At 34.2% G+C, this 23,842-nt stretch overlaps 3 protein-coding genes across 3 annotated transcripts; 1 reads left to right on the top strand and 2 right to left on the bottom strand.

The window, feature by feature from the left end:
* Positions 1-2,954: 2,954 nt before the first annotated feature.
* LOC143597113 (peroxidase 10-like) lies at positions 2,955-5,257 on the bottom strand. The gene is made up of 4 exons (XM_077075706.1): positions 5,030-5,257; positions 4,447-4,638; positions 3,782-3,947; positions 2,955-3,388 (listed from the first exon to the last, which is right to left on the bottom strand). Exons 1-4 carry the CDS (start codon positions 5,225-5,227, stop codon positions 2,976-2,978), a joined length of 969 nt encoding a protein of 322 aa, XP_076931821.1. The 5' UTR covers positions 5,228-5,257; the 3' UTR covers positions 2,955-2,975.
* Positions 5,258-10,351: 5,094 nt separating this feature from the next.
* On the bottom strand, positions 10,352-12,074 carry LOC143597117 (transcription factor HHO3-like). Its single transcript, XM_077075709.1, has 5 exons — positions 11,885-12,074; positions 11,086-11,375; positions 10,793-11,006; positions 10,599-10,675; positions 10,352-10,511 (listed from the first exon to the last, which is right to left on the bottom strand). The coding sequence occupies exons 1-5, from the start codon at positions 12,072-12,074 to the stop codon at positions 10,374-10,376; spliced, it is 909 nt and encodes a 302-aa protein (XP_076931824.1). The 3' UTR covers positions 10,352-10,373.
* A 6,820-nt stretch (positions 12,075-18,894) lies between these two features.
* Positions 18,895-23,613, top strand: LOC143597112 (serine/threonine-protein kinase SRK2E-like). Its single transcript, XM_077075704.1, has 9 exons — positions 18,895-19,084; positions 20,673-20,747; positions 20,849-20,950; positions 21,129-21,182; positions 21,288-21,380; positions 21,467-21,559; positions 22,402-22,506; positions 23,127-23,241; positions 23,315-23,613. Exons 1-9 carry the CDS (start codon positions 18,908-18,910, stop codon positions 23,602-23,604), a joined length of 1,104 nt encoding a protein of 367 aa, XP_076931819.1. The 5' UTR covers positions 18,895-18,907; the 3' UTR covers positions 23,605-23,613.
* The last annotated feature ends 229 nt before the right edge of the window (positions 23,614-23,842 follow it).

Raw genomic sequence — 23,842 nt, 5'->3', positions numbered from 1 at the left:
CTCTTGTGGCGGCACAACGGCTGTTAAGTGACAGCCGGTGGTATGCTTTCCCGAGGGAACACCCAAGCCAATCTCTTAAGTCAGCATGGACCTGGTTAAGACAACATAGTCTGACCAGAGTAAGGCAACATGACTCTCAAAACTGGGAGTGCGATAGCCTAAATATAATAAAACAAAAAAGTCACTTCCCTTAAAAAAAAACTAAATATGAAATGTAGAAATAAAAATAAAAGTAAAATGTAGATTAAGTTGGTACTTTATTAAATGTTTGCAATTTACAAAACATTTATAAAATGTCCATAATTTATTCTCACAGATTTATGAAGCACCTGCAAGAATCTTTTAAGTACATTATGAAGAGTAGAAACACACTAAATATGTACTTAGGCTTCTGTGGCAAGTACCATTAATCCCTTAACTTAAAAAGTTGTTGAAAAACAGCCCCTCAATTATATTTTATTTCTTGGTCTCAGATTTGTACTATTATTTTGTCTATTTGAAAAAGCATCTGCAAGAATCTTTCATAATTTAGACACAAAAGTCAAAACTCTTTAAACCTTTCTCTCACTATCAAGCTCGTTTAACATATACAGAGCTTGAGTTCGGCTTCTGATCTTTATTTTTAAAACTCAAGTTTGGCTCGTTAATTATGTTTTCAAGTTCGAGCTCAGCTCGGGCTCGACTCGTTAACTATTCTTTTAATTAATTTTTATATATTTAATTATTTATAATTATTTCTATATATACTTTCATTTCTAATTTTATAGATAACATTATGTACATCAGTTAGTTATTTTTTATAACATTATATATATTAATTAAAAATTATATAAATGTATGCATGTATATACATAATTAAAATTATATGAATGATAGGCTCGTTTAGGCTCGCGATGACGGCTCGAACTCGATAAATGAAGCTCGGGCTTGGACTCGTTTATTAAATGAGCTTATTTTGCTCGGGATCGTGCTTGTTTAGGCAACCTCGGCTCAATCGACCTTTTTCACGAGCCGATCTCGAGCAGTTCACGTGCAACTTGACTCGTTTGCACCCCCTGCTATCAACCTATAAAATAGGGATATGATCCTCCTACACCACCCCTATATGCTTACACGGCTCGTATAGGCCTATACGGTCGTATAGGCTACGCATTACTGATAGGGGACAGAAAAAACAGTTTTTTTCAACTTATATGACCGTATAGACCTATACGAGCCGTATAGGTGTTAAATGGCTCGTATTGCTATCTGACACACCATAAAACCTATACGGTCGTATAGGGCTATACAACCGTATAGAAAACTTTTGCAGAAAAAGTCAGCCTGTCTTTGACCACTGTTAACCGCTGCTGGAAAACGACTATACGAGCCGTATAGTGCTACACGACCCATATAGACAGATTTTCAGGTCTCAAAGCTTAAAACATGAAATATTTTAAACGAATGTTTTTGGGGTACAACTACAAATTATTTAGCCGACTATATTATGTAAATGCTAATAGACAATATATTCTATTCTAAAATATCATATTTAACCAAGTATGTTATGTACTTAATACATTAAAATGTCAGATATTAACGTATTAATATTTAAAATTGTGTCAAAAAAATTGTCTATACGGCTGTATAGCCCTATACGGCCCGTATAGATACGATCATATTAACGTATTAATATTTAAAATTAAAAATTGTCTATACGACCATATAGCCCTATACGGGCCGTATAGGTCTATATGTCGTATCGGGCTATACGAGGCACTACAGACAATGAACGACAAGCTCCGACACAAACTGATATGATTCAAGAGCTATACAACTGTATAGTCCTATACGAGCCGTATAAAAAAAATAATGGTGTGTGATGATCCAAGATGGTGTGGGAGGATCCTAAGCCGTAAAAAAAATAATAAACATATTTATTTGTTGCTGGGTTTAACCACACACCAGCCTGAGAATATGCTACATAAAATTTGAACACAATATGAGTTAAATATGAGTTAAATGATATCAATTAAGACACATGTTAACATTGGCAATACCCTTCTTGTCAGCAACAATGCGGAATCGACAACACAAAACTCACAACGCACGCATATAGAAAATATAAACGGCTCAAAGCTAACCTAAACGGTTTAGTCTAAAGCAAACTCATGAAATTTATATAACATTCGTGACGTGTAAGAGGTTCATGTAAGCACGCCCCGAATATAAACACTAGCTTAAAACAACATTGAGATATAACTCATAACAATATATGTAAATTAGATCAAAGTTCTTACTTGAACCTTTAGGGGTTGCAACACAACAACCTTACCACCATGCTACCTACATTTATTGTTTATATATATATATATATATAATTACCGATGTGTAAAAAAAAGGAAAATCAATAGATACCGCATGCCATTCATCTCTTGGTCAACCAAAACACTGTAGCATTTGATATGGCACATGCTGTCGATTTATATGCAGGGCCATCTTGGACCCCATACAGGGCTCGCCCGCTGTCTAGGGCTTGGTCTCAATAAGGACATGATTTTTTCAAAAAACTAATGTATATAGTTATTTTTAACTGTTATTAGTTAATTGGGCTGAAAATGGCTGATAAGAAATGTCTGTAAGTGCCAAAAGCTTTGAACGAGTTTATTAACATTAAACAATCTAATAAAATGTTATTGGATCTGAGCCTAGTAATGAAGTAAATCAGTAACGGACAATTAGTTTTGAAAAAAAATTATAAAAGGGTCATTTATCAGTACCCGTCTTAAGCACTTGAATCCTTGGAAACGATCCTGTTTATACAGTATATAATTTATTTCTTAGTATGGGTAAAACTTCATGAACTCATACTACTTTTTGGTCACACATACAAGACCACAAGTGATACAAGTTACAACAAAGGTCAAAGTCAAAGTCAAAGTCAAACCCTTATTTTCAAACATCTAGCAACATAATAACCAAACTAACTATCTAACCTAATGATTGATCACACCACATTTTTTTCTAACTTCACCATTTAGCCCTGTGATCACCCCAATATTACCGAGTTTCGTCATCGATGTTGAAAAATCGTTATAAAAAAGATACGGGTACATGCTATAGTCGTTGACTATAGAAGCCGCCTTTGGGTCACTCATTAACGCTTGATCGGATTCAAGTAAGCCAGCATTGTTGACGAGGTTTTTATAATATGCGTTATCAAACGTGTATGTAGTCACCATGTCTAGGGAATTAAGGTTTGTGTTTGATTTATCAACATTTGGACACGCGGTTTTTAAGCATGTGGCTAGAGATGAGTCAAGGTTCGGGTCATGTTGACCGGTCCCTTTGAAGTTAAATAGTCGGTATTTGAACGTGAAGCATTGAGCTAGCCCGATAGTGTGTGCACCTGTGACCCATGAAAAAGAACGTGTAAAACGCAATGTTTTCAGAACCGGATTGGACAGCAAACATGACATGCTATTGGTTCAACCGGTCGGACCAGATTAGCACCTTTTGTCTCAAAAATTATGGTTAGGGTTGAAAATTTTTTATTTTTTAGAAAAGTTAGATATTGCGATTTCGACCTCTTACTTGTTAATGGGCTGGCCCAAATTATGTTTAATTTCTAATGGGCCAACTATAGTAAAATAAAATGAAACAAATAACTTACTATTATTTTTTCTTTTTTTTGGACAAAAATATTTTAGATATATGGTTAAGTTTCAACGATGGCAAAAGCCTATTTGGCCCGTTATCGTCGGGCTGAACCGCTTTACGAAAAACTTTAAATGAGTCATACCCGAGAGAGCCACGACATCTCTCAAATTGAGACCTACTGCTGCAAACTTAGCGGTGATGGTTGCTAGAGGGTCAAGGGGCGAAGGCAGGTCTGTGTTTGCTGATTTCAGGTTTGCTGTCAGCCCGTCTCGCCGGCCTAGTGGAACCATCCAGTTTGGCCCTCCTGACTGCATCATGATAATTAAACTTTTTAAGGAAACACAAAATTGGTGTAAAGGAGAATCGTTCTGACACTAACTCATTCTGACCCGATCAAAATGACTATTTTTTAAAATGACCCATTGCGACCTAACCCGTTCTCACCAATGACCCTGCCCGTTTTGCCAGCTATCGGAGAGCATAGTAACATTTTCGACCCGTTTACTTGTAAATGGGTCAAACTGTCATATACTTTACTAAAAGTAACAGGTTTAATGGGTTGCAAATATCTATAATAATATATTTTTTTAAATCGTTTAATTCAAAGATTTAGATACCTATAATAATATATTTTTTTATAAATAACTAAATCGTTATTAATAACTTATACTTTTATAAAAAAATCTCATAAGTTAAACCCAACCTGGCATGTTTCAAGTCAGACTAAAAGTGACTTGTTCCAAGTTCAACTTGTTTTGACCTGTTACCTAAAAGTGAGTAAAAATGAATGCTTTTAATTTGTAATACCAAAACAACGGCTTCTTGAGCTGCAAGTGTCAAAATGTCAGCACATGAAACGGTCCACGGGCAGGCCCGCTCCACGTCAGCTTTTATGTTGTCGATAACTTCATACCCACGAATCGAATTTCGATTCGGGCCTGCATTCTTTTCCCCCTTGAAGGTTTCAGTATCATCCAAAAGCACAGAACCGTCACAACCCTAAAACCAACACAAGAAACAATATACTTATTATGTTATAATACAACAATAAGTTGTTCAATTTGCACAGCCTATTTTTTTAGTGAAATAAATTGTTTTGAATAAAAAATTAGCGTTGTTTATTTTGAAAAGAAAAATAAAAAATAAAAAACGACCTGCCAACAAGCAACGCACAAGTCTACCACTAGACCAATAGTTATTTTTGTTTCTAATCTGCCTATTAAATAAATATCTATATATAATAATTTTTATTTTTTAATTTGGAGGCCTTAATTAAGTGTGGGCCTAAAGCCCCATCTAAATTTTGTTGGCCCACGGGCCGGCCCTGATAAACAGTTTTAATAAACGATATAAAACACCTTTAAACTTAAATCAATCGTAAAATGATTACATTAACAAAACAATCATGGAAATGAAGACGAAGAATAGACGCAGGGACCCTTGAGTCGTTCTTCATGGCAGCCCAAACACCATACTTAACAATCATTTGCAAGTTAGGACATGATGAATAATAATAATAGTAATTGAGTTGGCCATTAGCCAAATGCAATGAAAGAAAAACTAAGAAAATGATGTACTTTTGATTCATATTGGTTTAAATGGAAAAGGATATTTTGTGAAGATTAAGGTTTTTGATAAAATTAATTGTGGATGTATGCAACTATTTATAAGCCAAAAAAGGCATAATAATCAGGGGCGGACCCACATAGAACCTATCGGGGTCCCGAGACACCAATGTTTTTTAAAAATTACCAAGAGGCGGTGTATTAAATTTTGTAAGGACCCCATAAAAATTAATACTTGGAACCCATACTATTAAGGTTGAACTGGTCTAGTGGAAAGTCCCTTGTTTTTCTTTTGAGAGGTTGCAGGTTCAAGCCTCACCATACTCTGTTTTTGTTGTTTTTTATATCCTAGTCCATATTAGTTGTTTAGTTAGGGTATTTGTTTTTGTTGTTTTTTTATATCCAAGTCAATATTAGTTATTTAGTTAGGGTATTTTTGTTATTCGTTAGTTTCTCACATATAATCATTATCACCATGCAACATATATAATGATAACATGAGTTTTGCATATTCGTTTATTCTTTATCTTGTGTATGCATATTATAATTAATCATTTATATGTGTTAGAGTTAATTTTTCATGTTTGGTCGTGTATGTAATACCATATATATAGCTTACGTTTATGTTTTTCGTGTATGAATAAAAATGAATTAAAAGTCTCTTTTCTTATCTAGTTTCCAATCTAAATTCTTACTACTTACTCGTTTCCAGTGACACCATATTTCCGTGTTTTATTATGTTCATCGTCTCGACCCGACCCGAATAACGACCGGCCCGGAAATTTTGTAAACCGAAAAAATTAGGACCCCATTGACAAAAATTCTTGGGTCCGCCACTGATAATAATATATAGATCCAACTATCCAAGTGTGTTTATTGGATGGGCTACTAGAGTGGTACTACCATTATAGTTGTGGTTAACCTAATGGCCATGTTTGTGATGTTTGTTATTAAACAATGATTTCTTTTAGGTCCATCATGTGAAGAAGATAAGTACACCAGTGAGATCATCTTTGTCTTTTTCAATTAACAAAATATTGTTATGTAAAATATCTATGGTTTCATGGTTTGTGTCATGAGAGCTAAAAAATGAGCCAAGATATGTCAACACCAAAGTTAAAGAGTGAAAGTTGTCACACATAGATGACTAAACAAATCAAAAACCATAACTTTATGGAGCTAATGTGTTTATAAAACACCTTATTTAGATTTTACAATCATGTCTATACGCGTTTAGTTGTTCTGTTTGGTTATAAAGTGGTTCATAAATACTCTCTTCTTATTTCTGTAAAAAAAAAAAAGACATAGCCCCACTAGAAAAAGGTTTTCTTCATTCTCCCATCCCTAGTCCCTACGAACAACTCTCATTCATTCGCACATAAAATACATATGTTTATACTTGCGATTCATATACAGATAGATTCATACAAAATATTGACTAATCGTCAGAGTGTGGTCACCAAGGCTTCGTCTATAGGACCCTTAAAACTTCCTTTTCGTTATCTATAAACCAAGGTTGAGTTATGTAGAATCATGAAAAATCACCGCCAAAATCACTTCAACACGAAACAATCTTCTTTTAACATGGCTATTAACGCCCAAGTCCCGTTGTAAGAACCTTTATAGCAACACTACACATTTCATCTTTCACATTCGTGTTATATTTCACAAAAGATACAGCGTACGAAACCGGACTGTATGCTTCACTTGAGATATCGGTAATTTTAATATCATGTTAAATTCATATATACAATTTAACACTAATAATTCAGTATAGTCTCCTACCATTAACAAATTAACCTTTTACAAATTGCAAAATATTAACAATCGTAGCAAGTAAGAATTGATTAAGACTTAAAACAATAACAATGAACACTAAAAGTTGATAATTAAGACTTAAAGCACTGATATCGAGAATATCGGTGATATATCGGTCAAATATTAGTCCAATATCGGTCAATATCGTTGATATTATTGGTACCGATATTCTGACTTATATACCGCCAAGGGACCGATAACCGATATATCGGTAATGTATCAGCGATATCGATTGCATAGCTCATGAGATGATCAAGGTCTACCGTCTTGAATTCGTTAAATTTTTTGGGCCAAAGATAGAAAATAATTTTAGGCCTTAAGTAAAAAAGTTTTTTTGTTGGGTTTTAACACATGAATTTTTTAATGGATTTACATGGTTATGATTTGTGTTGCGAAAAAAAAAATTTGTTCATAAAAATGTGTTTAAATGAGTTGATTAATTGGATTGAATATTAAAAATGCATATATTTTTTCATAAAAAGATATTAAAAAAATAAAAATTTCGATTCTAGAAGGGTGATCGGACCGGGGCCGTCGACTACCTTGCCCTCCTATCCGCCATGATCATGATTCATTAGTGTTACATGTATCGAGATTTCTCAGGACACTACCAATACTACACTCATCCAAACACAGTTATATTTTGAATTATTTAGATTACTTTTGGCCTCTCAATCAAGTATTAAAAGTTATATAATGGAAGATAAAATTAGGAAAATAAGTTTTAGATAATATGTTACTTGTGAGAAGAGAAGATGCCAAATACAACCTTTTTATTTATTTATTTTTTTTAAGTATCAGATTAAGCTGCTGGACAGTGGAGTTTCTGGGCTTAAGTGCCTATGGGCCACTGGGCCGGAGCAGAAAGTAGGCCTACGCCCAACTGTTTAGGGAGGATTGGGCTTAGGAGTTAGGTGTTAATAGTGTTGACTGTGTGACAAACTGAATTGTTTAATCTGAACACGACTTGTTTTTAAATTTATTCGTGTTAACAAAATAATCCTAATCCGCACAACTTAAACTCATGTAAAAAAATACGACTCGTTTAATTAATTTATCTAAGCATGCCGAACGGGTTGATGAGTAGTAGTCAAGTGTAAATGACTACACGTGTTAATCGGGTTGGTAATTTGTAAAAATAGGGGTTATACGGATCGGGTTATCGGGACGATCTGTTTAATTAAACGGTTTAGACAGCTCAACCCCAGTTTAATTAAACATATCAACCCGAGCACGACTCTTTTGTAAACATTTTAAATATGACAATTTAAAATCTAATTAATTTCTTGTCATGTTTGAGTCGTTTCTGAGACTGCCATTGGCCATCCTATGATGAACGTAGGATTTGGGCGGCTTTAATATTTGATGATCAAAACTTATGTAAACATAAGTAAAGAACGATGGATGAAAACAAAAAAGAAAAAACATTTTTTAATTAGAAAGATAATTTGCATTGGATCTTTAATCTTGTATATATTTAATATATGCGACATTTTGGAAAAGTATAACTTACCGTTGCATGTGGTAAAATGTTGAAATCGGTAAAAATCAAAAGTTAAGTCTGATGCTCGAATGTTTCTTAACGTCTAAATTTTCAATTAAGGCTAGGTCGGTCACACTAATAATTACAATTTGCCATTGCATGCGATAAAACTGTTATCTTTGGGCGTTGCTATCTTGTCTCCCTTCAAATTTCTATAAGATCCTAGCAAATGGTGTTGAACCATTAATGTATGTCTCTTCTAGTATAACCTTGCAATCTCTCCAACATCGTCGGTCTTTCTGCCTCAACTAGAGATAGTCATTTTATGCTTTACGTCCCTCCTACTAAATAAAAGTAATCAAATGAGATTTCCTATTCTTAAGAGAGAGTCGACTCGTTACAAAGATGCATCTAATTCATTATAAGAGTGCGTTAAACTTTACCTATATTATAGCAAAAAATATGGTAGGCAACTACAATCACCTAAAATTTACACATGTATACCATGCCGGATTAAAGTTCTTGTCTAAGCTTCTTATAAAGTAAACTTTCTTCACATGTATACATGTAATGCACCCAATTAATACAAAACAACAAGAGATTGGCCTAATTTCATAAGATCTTTATTCTAAAAGATTCTTAGCAAGGGACCATTTTCTCATACAAACATACCTTTTACCTAGAATATTGTGTTGCAAGTGGGATATGAGTGGTTTGGTAAAACTAGCACTAAATCAATTTTAAATCCCAATTCATTGACTATTCACTTTTAAGTTTTAGCACCTTTTGGAAGCTTTGTTTGTTTATGACTTTATACTTTGAATCCATGGACTCTTCTTTTTATTCACATTGTAATAACCATAGCAATACCAAATGAGAACACCAAAAATAATAACATTAAATATTAACTTTGAATCTTCATATTATCATTAAGGATAAACTTAGATATTATTCTAAGAGTCACATAAAGGTGTCATCTTAATCATGAATTACAAGAAGTTGGATGGTTTGAAAAATATGGTGTCTAATCTTAAAAGCCTAGGTTGACATATATGTCATTGTCTTCTTTTTGTACTCTACCTCTGGTCATCATCTTGTTCCCATATCCATGAATTTTCTTGTGACTTGCTTTTTCACCAAGTTTCACAAAATTCAAAACAATTCAATGACTTTATAGTTTCAAATACATATTGTTGACAAAAATATAAGAATTTTATATTGTGTGTGTAGACGGGTTAAACACAATTGTATAGATATATAGATATATAGGCAATAACTGTATAGATATCTAGATCGATCAAGATTACAACTTTATGTTAATATATCTCTATACACATATGTATACTTGTTTTGTAATCCCAAGTACAAACATATCAATATAGAAAGAGTATAGTTTTAATGTTATAATTTGAGGGGAAATGTATCAAACATCTTATAAAGATTAAAGGATGTTATCAACATTTTATAATGCTAATTGTGGGTAAAGATGTAATTTCACATAAAACAATACAAAAATACACATAATACAAAAAGACCCCATTTAGTTTTAACTTCTAATTTAAAAATTATCACATGTTTGACTTGTCAAAGTATCCACACCTATTACCTACTAAAAAGAATCTAATTTCACCTTTTAACAAATGAGTGAGCCAAGTCCATTCAAACACAAGAATGATTCAAGATCTTCCTAAATATAATATGCAATAAATAAAAAAATAAATACATGGTCCATTGTAGAATGATGATGTTCTCTTATCTCATAACATATGTGCTTCACATCTTGGACCAATAATCCAAAGACATAAGAAAACTCAAAGCAAGATAGGTTCAAATCAAACTAATCCTACAAAATTTTACAAGAAAATTTGCTAAAGATTGCCACTCCAACAATAATATTCCGATTTCGCGTCTTCTTCATCGTCAATGTTGTTCCCACTATTTAGAAGGGGGACGTCAGGAGAACCAGATTTAGAACTGCTACATTTTCGCGTATGAAGTCTGTATTTCTACGATTATAAGACAATTAAAAGAAATATACTTAGTATTCATGAAAAATTATATGAACAAAAAGGAAGTTATAAAAATTAACTAACTTGCAAATGACTTTTCACTTCATCATTCGTTAAACCGTCTACTTTCATAAGCTCTCGAATCTGCTTAGGGGTAGCTACTACAAAACATTTTGTAACAATCTTGAATTAGAATCATCATTTAAAACATGTTTTGAAAACAACATAAATTACTTGCACGTAATCAAACAAAAACAGTTTCGACAATAAGGTCTAACCATGTGAACCACCAAGTTGTTGCAATGCGTAGACAAATAGTCTATGCAACTCGCCGGACCAACATCTCCTTTGTTTCCTAAATGTAAGCTGCTGAGATTGTGCAAGCATAGTACTACCAATTTGTATGTTTGGTTGAACATTTGGTGTATGACATAAATTCAATCTATTATTTTCATTCACACTTGGTCTCCCTTCATCTTCTTCCTCAGTTTTCTGCATCCAACTCAAATATAAATTCATATATTTAATGTTTTATAAGTTTTAAGTTTTTAACTAAATGTAAACATACCACTTGGGCTATTGAATTTGCTTTGTGATTAACACTCTCATTAATATTCCATAGGTGCGTAGAACTCAACCAATTCTTCTTATCACCATTATCTTCTTGGTTTGTGACTATTTCAACTTTTACATCATCATCATCATTATTATTATTATTATTATTATTATTATTATTATTATTATTATTATTATTATTATTATCATCAAACCTCTTCTTGAGTGGTATGAATTCTTCAAGTACTGGTTGTGCATTTGATGAGTTCTTCAACACCATTAATTCCTCTTTCAAAGCAACAATTGCTGAAAAAATATTATGTGCCAAACATAATCAAATTTCTCTCATAGACATATTATCAAATATTTGTAGCTCATTATGTAATCACATTTATTGTGCACGAACCGAAAAAACCAAACATAAACAGAAACTGACGGTTTGGTTTTATGTTTTTGTGAGGTTTTGCATGTAACAAAACCGAATTTCTAGATTTTCATTTTTTACCATTTAAAATAATTTATAAGAATTTAATAAAAATATATAACTCAACTTTCTTAGCACAAATTACAATAATCAGTTAGTTATTAATTAACAAAATGATTCATAACTAAATTCATTACTTTGACCGGAAAAAAAATCAACAAATGATATTCAAGCTCAAATAGAAAAACCGAAAAAACCGAAACATAACAGTTTAAAAATCCAAAAATCCGAAAATGAAAGTTTCTGTTTTAGGTTCGGTTTCAGACCAAAACCAACCCAAACAGCACCCGATAAGTTTAAATCGATCAAGTTTTAGAGAAATGAAACAAACCATCACTGATCAGGAGCATGCAAAGAGGAAGTTCACGTTCAAACGCTTTGATTTTCCTCATTTCCGCTTCTAACCGATTAACAAGATCATTAACTCGCAACACCTTCTCGTTTACGCATCCGGTTCGTGACAATTCACATAGAAATTGACTGATTGATGTGGGAATAAAACTTGGAGTTAAGCTCCCCATGAGAATTTTAATACTCAATTTTCTTTATTGAAAGTTGGATATGAAGAGAAACATAAAAGAGTGATGTTTAGATGTATGTTTGTAGAAAATAATGTAGGAAAAGAATTAAGGAATATAAATAGAAAGAATGTGAACGACAATGAGAGAGAACCTAGGATGGGATTTAGTCTTAGATTCTTTTTTCATGTATCGGTTCGTCACGTATGTTATTGTCCCACACTGACTCTTATAGTCTAATGTTAATTTAGTTTTAGTTTTTAATGAATTAAGAGAAAAAGATTTTGTTAGTTAATTAAATTTTAGTAGGTTTGGAGTTGCTTGCTTGTTAAAAACCTTGTCGTAAACTAGGAATTTTAGATTTTTGTTTCCCAGATAAATATAGTAGTTTTCATGATTTTAAGACTAATGAGTAAATTACACAAATTTTTCTTAGGGGGTGTCGTGAGCATGACGGAGAATAAACCATGTTAGCTCACCCTCACGCAAACATTGTGTCGCTTGCCCTCGTGTCTGTGTGAGCCGCGAGTGTGTGAGGGTCATAGCCGTAAGATTAAATTGGAAATTTGGCCAACCAATCAAAATACATCATAGTAATTTGTTTTTTATTTATAATATTTAATTTCATGTTGAATATGATTTTTAAAATAAATACCCTTTTTGAATTTGACCCTTACCAATTTCTATATTCGAAGCAAGATGTTTTCTAATTAGGTCAGCAAATTTAAAACACAAAATACAAGGTTCTACAATTGTATTCAAGATAAAATATTATTTTTGCTCGGTAAACAGTTTTCATGATATTATTAATGAAAAATAATTACTAAGGTAGCGTTTGGTACGCAGGAATGACAATAGGAATGGAATGATTCATTACGTAGGAATAAAAAAAGTGGTGTTTGGTTGCGCAATGGAATGGAATCATCCATTACACATGGAATCCCATTCCATCAAATCCATTTCTTCCCACCCCCCTTCTTTTTTTTCATTTCATTCCTCCTTCACCCTACTTTCTCAACAACACCATCACCTAACAACCACCACCACCACTACCATCGGCACCACCACCAACTCCGCTGACACCACCACCGTTGCCACCACCATCGCCACCGCCGCCACCATTTTCGTCGCCGGAGCCACCACCATCGCCATTGTAGGTTTTTTTTGGGTTTAAAAAGTATTCACTTTTTTGAGATAGAAGTGTTTTTATTATTTCTATTTCATTTCTACAACTTTTTAGATACAAAACAATAAAAATTAATAAATGATTTCATTCCTATAGATTAACCAAACAAGGAAAATGAATGGTAATGATTCATTTCATTCCCTTGTCCATTATTTTCCTTATTCCATTCCATTCCCCCTTCATTCCATTACCTCCAACCTGTTTGGTTGGAGGTAATGGAATGAAGGGGGAATGGTTAGGGTATGTTTAGTTGGAGGTAATGGAATGAAGGGGGAATGGAATGGAAGAACGAATGGAATGGACAAGGGAATGAAATTGATCATTCCATTCCTTTGTCTTGTTTGGTTAACCTATGGGAATGAAATAAAATATTTTTTTATGTTGTTTGGTATCCTAAAAAATTGTATGACTGAAATAGAAATAATAAAAACACTCCTATCTCAAAATAATTTTTTTTACAAAAAAAAAATCGCAATGGCGATGGTGGTGGTGTTAGCTCCGGCGACGAAAATGGTGGTGGCAGTGGCGACGGTGGAAGTAGGGGTAGCAGTGGTAGCATTGGTAGTGATGGCGATGATAGGGTGGCAAGCGACAGTGACAATGTTTTCAGTGGTTACAGCGACGATGGTGGCGACGGCGGTGGCAGTGGTTGCACTGGTGGTAGGGTGGTGGTGGTGGCATAGGCGATGGTGGTGGTGATGGTGGCGGTAAGGTGTCGGTGATGGCAATGGTAGTGGTAGTTGTTGTTAGGTGGTGATGATGTTGAGAAAGTAGGGTGAAGGAGGAATTGAATGAAAAAAAAGAAGGGGGGTAGGAAGGAATGGTTTTGATAGAATGAGATTCCATGTGTAATGGATGATTTCATTCCATTGAGCAAACAAACACCACTTTTTTCATTCCTACGTAATGTCATTCCATTCCCCCTATCATTCATGCATACCAAATGCTACCTAAATGTATTATAATATTAAAAGTCGCTCACTCTTTATACTCACTAGGTATGACGCATGGTCAGTGAGAGTGAATGTCTTTCCTACTTACTTGGAGACTACGTGACGATGATCGCTCCTCATATGAACTAGGTATAACACATGCGTTTATGTTCAATATAGGCCTATATGGGTACTAAACGGGCCGTCAATGGGTTGGCAAGTCCACCCAACGTTGAATCCAAATATTTGACACGAACCAAAAATTTGTCAAACACGTGAACCGAACATGACACACATATTCGCGGGTTGACCTGAACATGACTTATTTGACCCAAATTTTTTTTATTTATTTTCTTATTTTTTATTGTTTTTACATATCGATACTTATCATTTGAATTTCGGTTCTCATCTATAAGATATGATTAATTTTGGGCTTTTGTTTGCGTCGTTAGACATAAATAATTCCTTGCGTTCGACTACCGAAGCTTTTGATTAAGAATCACTTGGTTTAAACAGTTTTTGGTTGCAAGAAAAAAATCAAGGGGTCAGAGCTGAACCATGATCAAACGCAAGAGACTAATATTTTGGAGTTCGATGTGAGTGTTTTTGCTTGTGACTTCATAAATTGGATCAACACCATTGAACCGATCTTTAATCTTAAGGAGATTCTCGAGCAGTTGAAGGTCAAAGTGGTGTCCATAAAACTGAGAAACCGGTTTTTGTTTGGTAGGAAATACCAATAAACAATGGTAGAGAGCCGGTAAATCCAAATTAAATCATTAGCCAAGATGAAAATGGCATTAAACAGGGAGTTTTTACCTCCTAACCACAAACAAGAAACCTTCTTGGTACGATGTCATTTAAGGAATTTATTAATTGTTTTGACCGGATTGCGCATGCGGTGTGTTGTAGACAAAGAAGAGGAACGCGTGGTTGCAAGGTTTTCAGGGGCTTTGAAGGCCGAGATATCATATATGGTCTAACCACAACAATTTAAGGAAAAAAAATCAACCGCTTATCATATCTTCATAATTAGAGAAAGAAAATCTTAGATGAGGCAAAGTCGTTGTACATAGAATAAACATATTTTATGACAATATGCCTATATGCCGGAAATCATTGTATAAATTATTGCACATATAATAAACGTATTTTATGACAATATATCTATATATCGGAACCAATCCATCTATTTTGTGTATATTCCCAAAATATTATGTTATGCCGATACTACAACTACAAATACAAACACCACACATTAATCAAATTCAATTTATTCTTTTTAGAACAACTTTCTTGTACATAGCCTATGTACAAGAAAGTTGTTCTTTTTCCAAGTTGTTCTTTTTAGAACAACTTTCTTGTACATAGCCTACTACATGATTTGGGAAGACGCCGGTAAACGTCAAAAGGTAAACACCCCAAGCAGTGAACTTGGAAGGTATGGTGGTACCAACTTTGTGAAACACATGACTCCGGATGAATTTAGAAGTCTTGATTTGCTGGCTTGGTGGAGAGGTAAGGAGGATGAGTTTCCGATCCTCGCCGCCATGGCCAAAAATTTACTAACGGTCCAAGCTTCCACGGTAGCTTTGGAGTCTGCTTTTTCTGTTTCTTGCAGGGTTATATCGATTAGGAGGACTCGACTCACTCCACCAGCTATAGAGATGTCGATTTGCTACAAGGATTACTTGGACTCTTTAGATAGGGCACAACATCAACGCTCACTCGAGGGGGAAATGGAGTATGAGGCGGGCTTGTATGAAGACGAGGTCAATGAAGGACACACTCAACCAATGACCGATGAAGAAGCCGCGTACGACGATTACCTAAGGAATAGCTCGGGATCGGGTAGCGAAGAAAATTAGTTAAAGAAACAGCAAACATGGAGGCAAATAATGAGTAAGAAACAGCAAGTTGTTCATGTAATCGTGTCTAAGCATTCTTTAATGTTTGTATTTTTGAGTTACGAATATGCGATAACGATTTAATGTTTGTATTTTTAATGTAAAAACTATAAATGAAAGTTATGTGTTTTTAATCTTCCAAACAAAGAACCCTAACAACGAAAGCAAAGAATGGCTTCGGTCAGTCCGTTTTGCCTTGTAGCTACCGGTTTGCCTTGTAGTTACCGGTTTGTTTATACTGTGTAAAAATAATGGTTATTTAAAAAAAAAAAAAAAAAAACCGGTTAACCTAAAAACCGGTTATTAAAAAACCGGTTAATAAAAAAACCGGTTTATTAACCGGTTCTAACCGGTTTCTAAACCGGTCCTAACCGGTTAGACCGGTTAGGGTTTTGACATACAAAAACCGGTTATTAACCGGTCCGGTTATTAACCGGTCCGGTTATTAACCGAACCGGTTTTTTTCCGGGCCAAAAAAAACCGGTCCGGTTAATAACCGAACCGGTTTTTTTAAAAAAACCGATTTGTGCACCTCCATACATAGGCTATTAAACTCTTAAATTTGAAAAGTCCCGATATCTCACTCTAACAAACTACGTTTTCTTAACCAACAAACACAACACATTAAATACTCCAACTTATTCTAACATGACAACAATGTGAACATGCTATTTTTTTTAATTACCCCTGTTATATCCTACATAACTAATTTTATATTTTCAACGACTTATCCTACGAGATAAAAATCGGTGCTGGTGCCGTAAATTTTTTTTTTAATTATTTTATTGATTTTTCTTTTTTAAATTGACCAAATAATTATTTTGGATTTCGTCCCCGTATCAAAACGAACATAACCGATTGCATCATCGGTGAAGAACATTATGAAAGTACCGCACAACAGGTTAAGCGATCGAATTCTCGTCGACTCAAGCCTCTATGCGCGGGTTTTACCGGCCATTTAGTTTTGGTACTGTAACGAACCTGACTGATATCAACCGATTTTGCGTTCACATCTGGCCACAACGCTCAGGTTTTATCGACTGAACTAACTTCTTTTTAAACATGATTATCTTTTTTTATCATAAACTATACAAATGCCACCACTATTTTGGGCTGGGTTTAGTGTCAGTTTTTTTTAATGCTAATTTGACGAGATTATTTTTTAAGTTGAATGATTTTTTAGGAATGCTCGATGATGTTTTTGTGTCTTCCTGTTCAACTTGCTCGCTGACATCTTTGAAAAAATGTATGCTGCTATCGTTTGAAAAAAAATATCGCTATCGGAATCGTTCGGCGGTATGAATATCCCGAGATCATCGTTTGAGAAATTAGCCATCGAGGGGTTGAGTGAATAAAAATGTTGAGGTTTGAGTGAATCAAAATGGTGGAAGGTTTTAAGTGAATACAAATGGTGTGTGATAAAATGTGCAATACATTAATTATTAATAATTCATTTTACTTCTCAATAAATGTTAAAAAGAAATCAATCTTATGTGGCAAAATTTTTGCTATGGAATGAAGCCATACATCCTACCCACATAAGATGGCAACGGTGTTATCATGTGGTTTGAAAGCCATGCACTCTACCCATACGGTTCCTCGTCCTCTCTACAAAAGCCTAATTGTGTACCCAGTTTTATTATCTGTTCCCAAGTTCACTTAATGAGAGAAAAAAAAAGAAAATTTTTGTTTTCATTTTTTTTCCGTTCTAACATTTCCTTCAGCTTCTCTTTATTTCTCCTTCCATCTGGTTTCTTTTCCTTCATTTAATGAAACTCATGAACACAATTTTCTTTAATTTCCTTTATTTTCTTTCATTAAGAAAAAACCTATGGAACACAATAATATTTTTCTTTCCTTCTATTTATTTCTTTTCACCCCTAAATTAACTCGGGAACAAAGTGTTAAGGGAAGGAAAACAAGTGATCGAAAAAAATGGTCATGTTCTCAAGTTTCGTTTAAGGAAGGAAATGAAATGAATACAACAAAAAAGGTATTTTCATTAAAAGAAATAAAAGAAGAGAAATGAAGAGTAAACTGAGATAATTTGTTTCCCTCCCAACCGAAAAGATTTGGAAAGAAAGGAAAGTACTTTTTTTCTTCATAAAAGAACTCGGGAACACAACGTAACTGATATCGACCGAATTAGAATCGATAACTTATAATAATAATAATAATAATAATAATAATAATAATAATAATCGGTTTCTGGGGACTTCTATCCCCCACTAAACGTACTTTCCAAACCATTAAAATATTATAAACTAATCATGTCTCCTCCAACGACATAACTCACTCATCGACTATGTAGATTAGCTGCTTCAAGAGAGAGAAAAATAAATAAATAAATAAAGCTGTCATCTACACGAGTTTGTTTCATCAAAATCTTTATATATCTATATATCTATATCTATATGTACATATCTTGCAGGTAATTTATTCACCTCACCACCTGTCACTCCCATTATTATTATTATTAAAAATATCGTCAATTATCGTCATCACCACCTAGATTTCAGCAATCCATAATATTATAACAATATCATATAATAATAATAATAATAAAACCCAGTTATTGGTGCAGTGTAAAAGCTCTTCATTTCACGGGGTTTCTGCAAAAACCCGCCAAATTGATCCACCTTTTGGACCAATCCTTGTGACCCAACTGCTGCCACGTTAATTTTGATGCAAACCCAGATAATAATGAATTATTAGATTATTATTATTATTATTTGGGTTACGTGGATGCATTGAAGGAGTTGTTGTTGTTGTTATATTGTGTTAGGGTTTGGTTTTAAATTAAATATTTGGATGGATCGAGCTGCGTTGACGGTGGGACCGGGTATGGATATGCCGATTATGCACGATAGTGATCTGTATGAGCTGGTGAGGGATATCGGGTCGGGTAATTTTGGGATTGCGAGGTTGATGAGGGATAAGCAGACGAATGAGCTCGTTGCGGTTAAGTATATCGAGCGAGGTGAGAAGGTTAGTGTTTTGTTTTGTTTTGTTTAGTTTTGTTTCGGATTTTTTGGTGTCGAATTTGGTTGCTATTTGTTGTGTTTGTATTTGTTTACCCGACCCGGACTTAATATTTGCAGGGGCGAAACATAGTGAGGGCTAGGCCGTTGCTCCAGTTTTGTTTTTTATAGTAGTGTAAATTTAGTCGTTTTTTGCCTAAAAATTTTTACACGTAGTGTAAATTTACCCGTGTTTGACTAAAAATACGAGTCTCCCCCCCTGGTTTATGCATTTTGAGTCCCTCCCGGCGTTCATGTCCAACCTTCCCACTGAGTATTTGGATCCTTGATCATTAATAAAACGCGCATTTGTTAGTATTTGTTAGTTTTGAATTTGTTAGCAATTTGTTATGTATATCGAGTGAGGTGAGAAGGTTAGTGTTTTGTTTCGGATTTTTTGGTTTTGAATTTGCTTGCTATTTGTTGTGTTTGTATTTGTTTATCCGACTTGGGCTTGGTGTTTGGATCCTTGATCATTAATAAAAAGCGCATTTGTTAGTGTTTGTTAGTTTTGAATTTGTTTGCTATTTGGTGTGTTTGTATTTGTTTATCCGACCCGGGCTTAGTATTTGGATCCTTGATCATTAATAAAGCACACATTTGTTAGTATTTGCTAGTTTTTGAATTTGTTACCAATTTGTTATGTCTGTTAGGACTTGTTAATAACGGCCATTTGTTAACATGTTAGTTTTGAGTTCTTTTGTTGGTCGTTCCAAAAAAAAAGGTTGCTTATATTATTTAGTTTTTTGAAAATGGAATAAAGGATATGTGTCTACTTAGTGGATGTTATGATTTGATTTAAGACTGTTTTTAACTTTTGATGACTTTTGTTTCGGTAAATATTTGATATTAATTAGTGTACTTAAACAGGTCATGTCGTGTAAGTTCGTGTTTGAAAAAATGACACGATTAGTTATCAACTTATCGTGTCGTGTTCGTGTCTAGTGCATAGGTAATAGTCTCATGTCTGACATGTTATGGCAGCTTTTCTTCCAATTTTGTTAGTGTCCGTTCGTTAAGCTTTTATTGGACAAGCAAACAGTTTACGAATAGCTAACCGAACGGAATTTCTTGTTTGTGTTCGTTCATTAATGCAACTAACAAACACAAACGAACAAATAGAGATGGACATAGACAAAATAGACAATGTATATTTGATTTGGCTAACTGAGAATATTTAAGTGTCAGCGGTTCGGTCTGGCTACCAAGTTTGCTGGTAGCCGAGATGTGTTGGTGTTTTTTTTAACATTCATAATAATCATACATATTTTTGTTTAATGATAAGATTAGAAAAGTCATCAAAAAAGATTTAATGAACAAATATAAACAAACAAGCATAAAATGGACGTAAATGAACACATTATCGAACGTGCATGAACATGACTGAACGAACATGGCCTCTGTTTGTGTTCATTCATTTATTAAACGAATGGATATAAACGAATTTCCCGTCTAGCGTTCAGTTCGTTTACAGCCCTAATTTTGATTCAAATTATTGTTTTGAATTCAACCAAACTGCTTCATTTAGCTGTAACTGCAATCTAATCTTGTAACAGATAGATGAAAATGTACAAAGGGAGATTATTAACCACAGATCACTCAGGCATCCGAATATTGTCCGATTTAAAGAGGTTTGTCAGTTGTCACTCTTTACAGTGTTACATTGATAAAAATCATTTTTAGCATCACAAACTTTTATTATTATTATTATTAATATTATTATTATTTCCAGGTCATTTTAACACCAACACATCTGGCAATTGTTATGGAATATGCATCTGGTGGAGAGCTGTTTGAACGGATTTGTAACGCAGGCCGGTTTCCAGAAGACGAGGTCTTTAAATTGTTGTTGTTATTATTATTATTATTATTGTTGTTGTTGTTGTTTGTATTATTATTGTTGTTATTATTATTATTATTATTATTATTATTTTTATTTTTTTAATTTTTTTTTTTTTGCATTCACTTCAACTATAATAACTGCTTTTTTTTTGGTTCGCTTTTTGTTGCAGGCCCGTTTCTTTTTCCAGCAGCTCATTTCAGGAGTCAGCTATTGTCATAATATGGTAATAGTTAAACAACTAGTTAATTATCACTATTTATATATATATAAAATATGAGTGTTGAACTGATGAACTATAATTTATGTTTTTGTATAATGTATAACATAGCAAGTCTGTCACCGTGACTTGAAACTGGAAAACACGCTTCTTGATGGCAGCCCGGCTCCTCGGCTCAAAATTTGCGATTTTGGGTACTCAAAGGTATATTCTTTTAAAGGTTTAGATTATTTTATTGCTCATTGTTGTATAAAGATTATTAAAGTTGATTTTTTTGGTTGTTTGGTTAGTCGTCTGTGCTGCATTCACAACCGAAATCTACTGTTGGGACACCTGCATATATTGCTCCTGAAGTCTTGCTTAAGAAAGAATATGATGGAAAGGTAATTTATTTGCATACCTCATTTTGATACATTTTTTCTATCACAGCCCGTTCAACCCGAGCCCGTTTTGGTCAAGCCCGTTTTGACCCGAACCTAATTGATACTTTTCTTGCACGACCTGTTTTGACTTATAAGTTGTAATCCCATTTTGATACTTTTTCTACTACGACTCGTTTAGCACGGGCCAATTTTGGTGAAACCCGTTTTGACCCGGACACAATTGATACTTTTTCTAGCACAACCGGTTTTGACTTGAAAAGCCCATTTTGATACTTTTTTCTACGACCTGTTCGACCCAAGCCCATTTTGGCCAATGTGCCAAACTCTTTTTGGCCCGAAAATTCATAGGGGTGCAAATGAGCCGAGCCCGAGCTCGACTAGGCTCGAGCTCGGCTCGTTTAACTTACATGGAGCTTGAGCTTGAACTCGGCTTTTGAGTAGATTTTCAAGATCAGGCTCGGCTGGTTTACTATTTATTAATTATTTTTTTATATATTTATCATTTTTTATATATTTTTTTCAGTTATAATTATATGTATAAAATAATATATATTATTTAGTTATTTTTATTTATTTTCTCATAACACTATATATATTAATTAATATTTATTAAATATATATTTTAAAAAATTATATAAATGGCAGCCTCATTTAGGCTCGCGAGCTGGCTCGAGCTCGATAAGTGAAGCATGGGCTCGATCGAGCTTTTTAACGAGCCGATATCGAGTAGCTCGTGAGCGGCTCGGCCCGTTTGCACCCCTAGGCCCGAACCCAAAACATACATACCCGTTTACTCGAACCATACCCGTTACACAAACTGATGATTTATTTTATAAAATCAGATTGCAGATGTCTGGTCTTGTGGTGTAACATTATATGTAATGCTTGTGGGAGCTTACCCTTTTGAGGACCCTGAAGAGCCCAAAAATTTCCGGAAGACCATACAGGTAACACATATCGGGCCGACCCGGCCCGATTGGTTGACCCGCTTAAAATTTTCCTTTGATTCATTTCAAAAGTTTATTAATATTATGATTACAGAAACAGTATTTTCAACAATAATATGACCTTTTTGACCCGACCCTTTTGAAATATAGATGGTCCGAATCGACCCAGATGACTAAACATGTACACTAGGGTGTTCTTCGGGTTATTTATTCGGGTTTCGGGTTGTTAATTTTATCGAGTATTAGTTTATAAAGGTTTTACTATAGTGTACTACACTATAGTAAAACCTTTATAAACTAATACTCGATAAAATTAATAATTTGTCCGGTCCCAACTTGGGACCAGTGCAAAATTGGGCCCCAATTGATAAAATAATAAGATAATAACTTTTTTGAAATCCCAGTGACCCGGTGTATATAAATTGGTCCAACAAAACTATATAAATTACTAACAGATTCCACTTGGAAATTTAAAGGTCATCGGTAAAACCTCTTTAAATTAATAAATTCTTAATTTATCGATGTAATAATATCTCGCTAAATTAATAAAATATCTCAGTCCCAACATAATTAATTTAGAGGTTTACTGTACTTGTTTGACTTTGTTTGACTTTCTGCAGAGAATTCTCAATGTTCAGTACACGATTCCATCCTACGTTCATATATCTCCCGAGTGCCGCCATTTGATTTCCAGAATTTTCGTTGCTGATCCGGCTAAGGTAACCTTTGACTCTGGTCAAAGTCAAAGTCAAAGTCAAAGTCAAAATGCATTATTTTGGTTTACTGATTATGAAAAATACTTGAACAGCGGATACAATGGACGAGATTAAAACCCACGAATGGTTCGTAAAAAACCTTCCAGCCGAGCTCATGAAAGACGACGCAATGGACCAGTTTGACGGGCCCGACCAGCCCACTCAAAGTGTCGACGAAATAATGCAGATCATCGCTGAAGCCACAATCCCGCCAGCAGGCTCAAATAACCTTAACCAGTATCTTACTGGTAGTTTGGATATCGATGATGACATGGACGAGGATCTCGAGAGTGATGGTGACCTGGATATTGATAGCAGTGGCGAGATTGTATACGCGATGTGAGTATTTGGCAAGTTATGTGACAGCATTTCGTGTTGTATTGGTTGCGCGAATTCGATATACTTTTATAAAAATGTTGTATTTGTATGTTGTTATATACTATATATGAGTGTTAATGTTGTGTTAGTATAAACTGTATAATGTGGCTCCCCTTTGTTTTTTTTTCTTTTTAGTGTGGGGATGTTACTGGTTAGTAATAATAATTATAAATAGGGTGTGAACTTGTTATGTATTGTTGAAT

The sequence above is a fragment of the Bidens hawaiensis genome, unplaced genomic scaffold (genome assembly GCF_021521415.1).
Source record: "Bidens hawaiensis isolate Kalapana, Puna unplaced genomic scaffold, B.hawaiensis_p1.1 tig00047582_1, whole genome shotgun sequence".
NCBI classification, from domain to species: Eukaryota; Viridiplantae; Streptophyta; class Magnoliopsida; order Asterales; family Asteraceae; genus Bidens; species Bidens hawaiensis.
Note: the sequence above shows the minus strand (reverse complement) of the source record. Positions and strands in the feature narration are given on the sequence as shown.